Source organism: Caloenas nicobarica, chromosome Z (assembly GCF_036013445.1).
Source record: "Caloenas nicobarica isolate bCalNic1 chromosome Z, bCalNic1.hap1, whole genome shotgun sequence".
NCBI classification, from domain to species: Eukaryota; Metazoa; Chordata; class Aves; order Columbiformes; family Columbidae; genus Caloenas; species Caloenas nicobarica.
In genome coordinates, this window is record NC_088284.1 from 53521945 (window position 1) to 53530303 (window position 8359).

An 8359-nucleotide genomic window follows, 5' to 3' on the forward strand; every position below is an offset into this window, starting at 1 on the left:
ACTTGACTCAGTGGGAAGTTTGAGTACACACATCACTCAGGCTAGAGACCTCTTTTGTTCCCTGCCGTAAGGATCAGGACCAGTTTAAGAAGAACATCCCTGCAGAAGCGGCACGCAGACCCAGGCCGCCTGCCCCTCTGCCCCGCGGCGCAGCGGCTCGGTGCTCCCGGGAAGCGCCGCCGCCGCCCGGCCAGCCCCGCAGCGCCCGGTCCGCGCCGCCGCCGCTCCGCGCCTCCCGCACCGCCGCCGCGCCGCCTTAACGGGAGGAGGGGCTCCTCGGGGGGCTGTCACTCTCCTTAAGCCTTTCCTTTCAAGCTTTGAATGTGAGCTGCCCTCCAGCCCCCCTCTCTCCTTCCCTCCCTCCAGCAGATCGTAAAGAGAGGAGGGGAGGAAAAAAAAGTTTCAACAACAGGCTGGACCAATAGCAAGTGGCGAAGCAGGGAAAGGGGGCCGAGCGAGGGGAGAAAGAAGTGGAGAAAAGGAGAAAGAGAGCGAGAGAGCGCAGGCTGGGGGGATGTGTAAAAGAAGAAGCGTTGCTAATTTTTTTTGTTTGTTTGCTTTTCCATGCATGCATAATGAGGCCTAATCAGAGCACGTTGCTGCTGCTCGGAGGGCACTTTTGTATTTAAAGCCTTGCAAAGAAAAAAAGATCCACAGACGGATCCGCAGAGCAGCTTGCAGGGCTTGTTGACAACAGAAGCAGCATCAGTCGCCCAGAGAGAAAGAGACCCTGAAGGCTGCCTCTTCTTTCCCCGTGCTATCTTCTTGCTAACGGGGAGAGGCGTTTCTTCTCCCCGCCACCCGAAAGTGCAAGCCGTACCAAGAGGGAGTGAGCGGAGCCGGGACTGTGAATGGGATCGAAGCGGCTGGCATGTGCAAGGATGCTGCGAGCGGAGAGTTAAAAGCTCCCGAGGAGGCAGCAGCAGCAGCTGGGCATTTATTTTGTGCAAAAAAAAGAAAAGGAAAAAAAAAGAAAAAACAGAAACGGAACTGCATGAGGAGCAGGGCAGCACCATGAGCTCTCCCGGCGCAGCCTGGAAGTCCAGCAGCGCACTCCGAAGCCGCTCTCCTCCGAGCCCCCGTTTGCACTGATTCACCCCATCTCTCCGAGCGCCTTCGCCGCCGTCGCCAAGCCGGGAGCAGCGGGTGTGGGACACGGGACGGCCCCGGGCGCCTGCTTCGTACGGCAGCCCCGCCGGTTCCAGCTCTCGGGGGCTGGAGGGCCTGGGAGCCCGGCGCAGATGGATTGATGCGAGGAGACCTCATGCACACGGCCGGCGGGAGTTTTGCAAACTTTTCCACGGGCGGCAGCTCCTTCTCCTCCTCCTCGTCGTCTACCAGCGCCTCTCCCCTGCTCGCCTGCGCCAGCCGCCGCCGCCGCCCGCGATGCTGGCCCGCTCGCCCGCTCGGCACGGAGGCGGCGGCGGGCGCCGCTGGCCGAGGCCCGCCGCCTGGCTGTGGCTGGCGGCGGCGCTGGGCGCCGTGTGGCCGCCGCGGGGCTCGCTGGTGCAGGGCCGGCGGCTGATCTGCTGGCAGGCGGTGCTGCAGTGTCAGGGGGAGCCCGAGTGCAGCTACGCTTACAACCAGTACGCCGAGGCGTGCGCCCCGGTGCTCCTGCAGCAGCCGCCGGCGGGAGGCGGCGGGGACGGCCCGGCGGCCGCTGCAGGCTCCGCCGCCTCCTCCAGGCGGCGATGCCCCAGCCACTGCATCGCGGCCCTGGTCCAGCTCAACCACACCCGGCGCGGCCCGGCGCTGGAGGACTGCGACTGCGCGCAGGACGAGAACTGCCGCGCCACCAAGCGCGCCATCGAGCCCTGCCTGCCGCGCACCAGCAGCCCGGCGGCCGGCGGCCCCGGCGTCATGGGCTGCACGGAGGCGCGGCGGCGCTGCGACTGGGACAGCCGCTGCAGCCTGGCGCTCAACCGCTACATGACCTACTGCGGGAAGCTGTTCAACGGGCTGCGCTGCACGCCGGAGTGCCGCGCCGTCATCGAGGACATGCTGGCCGTGCCCAAGGCCGTGCTGCTCAACGACTGCGTCTGCGACGGGCTGGAGCGGCCCATCTGCGAGTCGGTCAAGGAGAACATGGCCCGCCTCTGCTTCGGCGCGGACATGGGCGGCAACGGCGCGGGCAGCAGCGGCGGCTCGGACGGCGGCCTGGAGGAGTACTACGACGAGGACTACGAGGAGGAGCCGAGCCACAAGGGGAGGGACGACGCGGAGGACAGTGCGGGCTCCGAGCCCGGCTTTCCCGTGCAGGCGGACAGCGCCGGCCGGCCCGCCGCCGCGGCCTGCGCGCTGCTGGCCGCCCTCTTGCTGCCGCTGCTGCCGCAGCTCTAGCGTCTCCCCCTCCCTCCTTCCCCTCCTCCGCGCCGGGCGCTCCTCGCCGGGCCGCCGCTGGCCTCCTGGCGGGCCCGGCCGGCGGGGCCCCTTCGCCCGCCGCCGTTTTAAACGCCCTGACCGTTAAACCTCCGGCCGTTAGTCCGGGCGCCCCTTCCCTCTCCTCCGCGTCTCCCCGAAGGCGGATGGTCCCCCGTCTCCGCCCCCGCTGCTGCTCGCAGCGGCCGTTCGCGCCCGGCCCGGCCTTCCCGGCATCCCTGGATGGCTGAGGCGCCGCGGCCTTGCGGGCCAGCCGCCGGGGCGGAGTGGCCTGCGGGCCCTCGTTTTTCGGCTGTTGGCTCTGGAGTGTGCACTATGCAGTTGCTGCCCCCCTGCCCGGGGCTGGCGGCGAGGGGACGGGCTGCCCGCTGCCGCCAGCCGCCCCCATCCCGGCAGAACCCGGGGCCGGTGGCGTGCTGGCCCGGGCTTTTTTTGTGAGCCTTTTGACATGAAGGTTAGAAAGAGGTGAGCTACCCACACTTGGTGCCAAAGCTGTTGCCGTGCTTCTTAGTTAACAACCTGATTATCATTCGCCAAGCCTCGCTCTTCGTGATGCAGTGGTGCCCGAAAGGGGGGTTATGCCGCATCTGCAATTAATTAAATTTAAGGAAATAGCAGACTGAATAAATTCTGTGGTTTACAGCACTCCCTCTTGCACACACATCTTCCCTATAACAAAAGCGTGCCAGCAGCCATCTATTCCTCTTTAACCTAGTCACATAAAGAGATTTTTTTTTTTCAGAGTTGTTGGCTATAGTGAACAATGCAACTTTTGTTTTAAAAGAGCTCTGCACTGCCATCTTTGAAAGACACTTTTAAACTCGAGAACATGTATGTACAAATATCCTGAAAAGTTATATTGCCTCTTGTCATATCAGGGTGCTGACCTCTGGTAAATCTTATATGAAAAATGTATTTAAAACTGGGATTTGTTACCAGTCGCTCTTCTTTGTACATAGAATTTTATAAATTGTATGCTTTGGGGATAATTTATTTAAGAAAAAATAAAGTTTTAAATCCACATCCCATTTGCCAGATAATTGCATTTACTATTCTTTTCTGAAAAGGTACATATTTCATGTTTAAGGGGATATCAGCAACAGTGATTCAGTGAAGCATTCTCTAGAACATCAAATGTACAGTGTATTTTATAGATTGCAACTTAACTTCCTTATTTTGAGAGACTTTATGAACGTTGTAGAATTGTATAAACACATTTCTGAGCTGCCTTAAACCTTGTATTTTTTATAGAAGGTGTAAAAACGGCCTGTGTTTTAAATATGTATGGCTTTTTGTATTTTCTAAACGTGTAAATTAGTAAAGAAAGAGCTTTAAATAATGGGTGTAGTGAAATTGTTTTCCAGGGACACTTGAACTCTCGGCACCCGAGGTTGGAGGAGGGGGGGGAGCAAACCACAGAATTAACAAACCAAAAACAAAAAACAAAAAAATCTCTGTCTGCCTGTAATACTTTACATAGATGTAAATTACTGCTATTCTTACTTTAATGGATAATTACATGCAAGAAGTAAATACAGCTTTGAAAGTACTACTTTAAAAGAGTGGTTGATTTTATAATGCGTTGGCATGGTAACTTGCCAGTGCCAGAAGGGAGTAAAGCAATTCAGGGATACTGCTGCTGGGTGTATGTGGAATTACTAGTGCGCCGCGCTTTCTTCGTGAAGTGGAGGCGCGTTGCTCTCACTGACACTCTTGGAAATGCTCCTAGGCGTGCAAACAAGTAAATGGTGAGAAATACATCACACAGAGGTGGCAAGCGTTTCAAACAAGGCCCCGCGCAGGCCGTGACGCACGCATCGAGGGGGCTGCAACAAAACGCACCAAAGTCTGCCATTCAGCCTGCCTTCTCCTGCAAGGAAGAATGCAAAAGTAAACACACTGGGGGGATCAGCAATTACTAGATCTTGTAATATTGTTCTTAGGAGTTGCTTTGCATCGTGCTTGAAGCCTGGTTTGCTGCCAGAGCTACTGATCTACACTCAAACACCCTTAGATAAATAATTACACTCTTAAGCTGTGTCGAGTGCTGATACACTTGACCTTGTAAATAGAAATGTTTGCAGTAGGAATAAACTCCAGCATTGGAAAATCTTTTAAACATTAACACAAAAGAGAGAGCTCAGTCCTCTGGGGATTTGAGTTTGGACTGTGTCAAGCTAGGCACTCACAAAAAAAAAGAAAAAAAAAAAGGAAAAGGGGGGGGAGTTTATTTATCTTCTATTCATAGTGTTTATTTAAAGCTTTTCGTTTTAAATGCCTTGATTGGAAGGCGAGTCAGGACTTTGAAAGCTACCACAAATAAACTTTGACTGAGGGGGCGACAGATTAGCAAGATAGTGCCTTTTTCATCTTACCAGATCTGGACAGAGGGCAAATCCACATCTGTCTGTTGTATAAATCAACAAAATTAGAAATCCCCGTTTCTGGACCAGCTATTTCAATGACAGATTATTTTATTATTTTTTTAAGGTGTGAATTTGATTAGGTTGCCCAGCGATAAACACACACAGGCACACATGCGCATGCATAAACCAACCTCCAAATAGTTGTGATACCAAGCAAGTGCATGAGTATGGTGTGCAGCTATGATCTGACGTTTGTTTTTAAAGTCATCCGAATGGTCGAGTAAGCTTATTGTTAAAGCTGGAAATGTTGTCTCTTCAGGAAGAGGACAGAGTAGTTGGGTGAAACTTCATTAAATAGAGTCAGTTTTCTTTACAAAGTGGTGAGTTGACAGTTGCTTAGGGGTGATCTTAAATATTTTCTCCAGTTCTTCAGGAGATGCTCAGAAACATATTTTCAGTTTGTCAACAGTGCCCATAAGGACTATTTAACTTGTTTATGAAAAAATAAGTCCCAGCTAAAAGCCTTTATTTTTCTTCAGTTAGGAGCAAAGACATTAACACTAGAAAAGAACTGATAATTAACTGCTACAATAAACTCAAGACTTGATTTTACAGGCTCCTGTCAAAAGCATCTGCCTGGAATAAATCAACACTGAGCACCACCAGGCAGGGAGGACTCATCTGTATGCTTCCTTCCTCACAGAAAGTGGATTGTTTTAATTTAAATAATTGTACAATAAATACAGCTGAACTAATTCTGTCCTGGGAGCTTCTCCCCATAAGGGGATAGCTCTGTGGGTTTTGTCATGTTGTTGGAGTAAGCGCAATTTAACAGGAGGAATGGCTTCCTGTATTGGTATGTGTCCCAGCCTACAAAGCCTGTGCAGATGTTGATGTCCATCAAATTCCTATTTCTTTTGCTTGATTTTGAGACAAATGGAAATTCTTGAAATGTCAAGGGATGTAGCAAGGACAGCTTCAAGCGAGGAAAAGACTTCATGTTCCCTGACAGAGGGAGATTTTCCACAGCAAAGGAAGTTCTCTCATCTGTCTGGATATTTGAAAGCGCTCCTTGCCAAGGTCCTGTCCAGCCAATCTCTTCCGGGGGAAGAAGGAACTCTCCACCATTTCATGTAAAATAATCCAGTAGGTTCTGCTCCCTTTTCATTCCCAGTTACCAGGTTTGAATTCTTGGTGACAGTTTATTTGTCTTTGGAGGCACTTCAGTGACAAATGTTTAAGGGAGTGTGGGACAATGGTGGAGAACAAGGAGGCAGTTCATTGAACTGACAGTGACCATACAGTAAATAGAGGGAGATTCAAGCTTCACTGATCACCCAAGCACACAGCAAAGCTTTTGTATGCAATCACAATGGACATAACATAAGGTCTCTGTTTATTTTTAACAATATACACCAATGTATACAGGCAGGCATATGTAACTTTCAAAATTGTTATGAAACAAAGCCTTACAATGAGAGAAAGCAACGCTCTGCTTTGGCCAAGTCTTTCACGGTCATATTGGAAAGCATGATGGATTTTAGTTACAATCTCCTCTCCATCCCTCCCAGGAGCTGTTAGTGTACCAGATCTCTCACTGCAGGCATGCATGTGTAGCGTGTATCTGCAGTAGGGCTGCAAAGGTGGCTGCAGACAACGTTTTTGGTGCAGAAGAAGAAATTCCATTTCAAAGCAATGCAAAACCAGTACCTGAATTTTGGTTTGTTTTTCCTTTTAAGTGCCCTGGAAGAGGGTGAGAGGAACTCCAAAATAGCCAAGGTGCACGTGTAAAAAGTAATGAGACACAAAGTCGTCACCATCTGAGCCATGGAAAACACTGCTTGAGTGACTGAGCTGCATTGCATCTTCAGTGTCACTAAAACAAATTCAGACCTTCAATCAATTTTGTTCCTGTCCCCAGTGATAACATCACACACTGCCACGCTGCTCGTGATAACATACCCATTTGAAGTTCTCAGGAAAAGTAGGTAGTCTTGCAACAGGAAGCGTTTTCAAATGGGAAGAGTAATGCTTCTCTGTGAGATTTCAACTCTGTGATAGAGATTTGTAAGCAGTGAAGTCGAAAGTTACTGTATTTTACTTGTGGCATTGGCTGTGGTAGACAGTTGAAAAGGCTCGCATTGACTGTCTGAATGACATAAGTAATGCGCTATTAGCATAAATACTTTCTAAGACATCCATTTAATCAATTTCTTAAATAACAGAATGATCTACTACAAAATAGTGGACTGTATACACTATATTTTGGCACAAAGATGGTCATTCTCCCACTAGTAACCAGGGGCTCTAAATAAATGATTTCAACAATGTTTTATTAAAGGAGGACAAGAGCCCTCGAGCTGCATTAATCGGGGAGAAGTCGAGTGGCACTTTTGTTATGGAAATGTTAAACACATAATAGTTCAGGCAAACAATGTGGAGCCACTTCATTCTCTCAGCCATGCTGACACCTCTTAAAGAGGAACTGCAGGGAAGGATGTGGGAAAGATTTGCTTTCTGAGGAAGCTTTCAACTAATATTTTGGATATTTACCTCCAAAACTCAGGCAGTGCAAATGTAACTGAAGGGCATAAAAATAAAACAATAAAGAGGGATGATTTATGCAGCTACTGCTACTGATCAGCATTTGGTGCCCAAAATCAAAATAGTAATTGACAAAAACCACCTTTTTAAAAAAAAAAAGTTATTTTCATGAATTTATTATGAGACAAGTGAATATTATAGCAGAAGGTGAATGTGCATGAAGAGAGATTTTTGTAAATGCACAGTGACAGAGTCCTAATACTATACCTTGGACATACACCAGGGAGGGGAAGGGGGAACACCCTGCAGTAAGGAAATAGATGGACTGAGGTTTAGTAGGTGGGTCAGAAGGTGAAGTGTGAGTTGTGGGCAGCTCAGAAATACATTAATAAAGTGCTACAGAGCAAATAGATGGCTGTGTAAAGAGAGATTCACTTTCGAAAGTGGTATTTTGAATGGATGAGAGGAACAAAAGGTGAGGAAAGGAGATGACTATTGTGTAGAGAAGGTTTGGAGAATGAACAAATAATGTACTTGCTAATAAGGAGAAAGAAGCTACAAAAAACATCAAGAGGTTAGCTGGGGCACAGATTGAAAATCACAGAGCAGGGGAAAGAAAGGTAACTGACTTCAGTAATGTTGGCAGTGCCAGAAAACAAGAAAGGAACTAAGATGAATATTTGGCTGTGGAGAGGATTTTTTTTCCCATCTCCAGAAGCTGGAGAGGAAATTATCGTCCCCATGTTCTTGGTGTTCATGACACTGCACGTTAAACACTGGGTTCAGTTTTGAGACCACTCCTTTCTCAAGTTCAGGAAGGATATTGAGAAACTAAAGGGCTAGTGGAAGGCTCCAGGATGGCCAGACTTTGTGATGAATGAGGAAAAGATGAGGAAGACGAATTTTAATCCAGCTGAGAAGGGGCTACCAGTAACCTAGTGGCAGCCTATAGCCACTACAAGGGGATTTGTAAAGACTATGGGGCCAAACTCTTCTTGGTAGTGTTAGAAGATATGCAGATAGAAACTGTGGCTGGGAGGTTCAGCCTGAACATTAGGAAGAGCTTTTCT

General features: G+C 49.4%; 1 protein-coding gene across 1 annotated transcript; it reads left to right on the forward strand.

Annotated features, from left to right (window-relative positions):
* The first annotated feature begins 423 nt into the window (after positions 1–423).
* Positions 424–3928, forward strand: GAS1 (growth arrest specific 1). The gene has a single exon (XM_065656023.1). The coding sequence runs from the start codon at positions 1387–1389 to the stop codon at positions 2338–2340; it is 954 nt and encodes a 317-aa protein (XP_065512095.1). The 5' UTR covers positions 424–1386; the 3' UTR covers positions 2341–3928.
* Positions 3929–8359: the final 4431 nt, after the last annotated feature.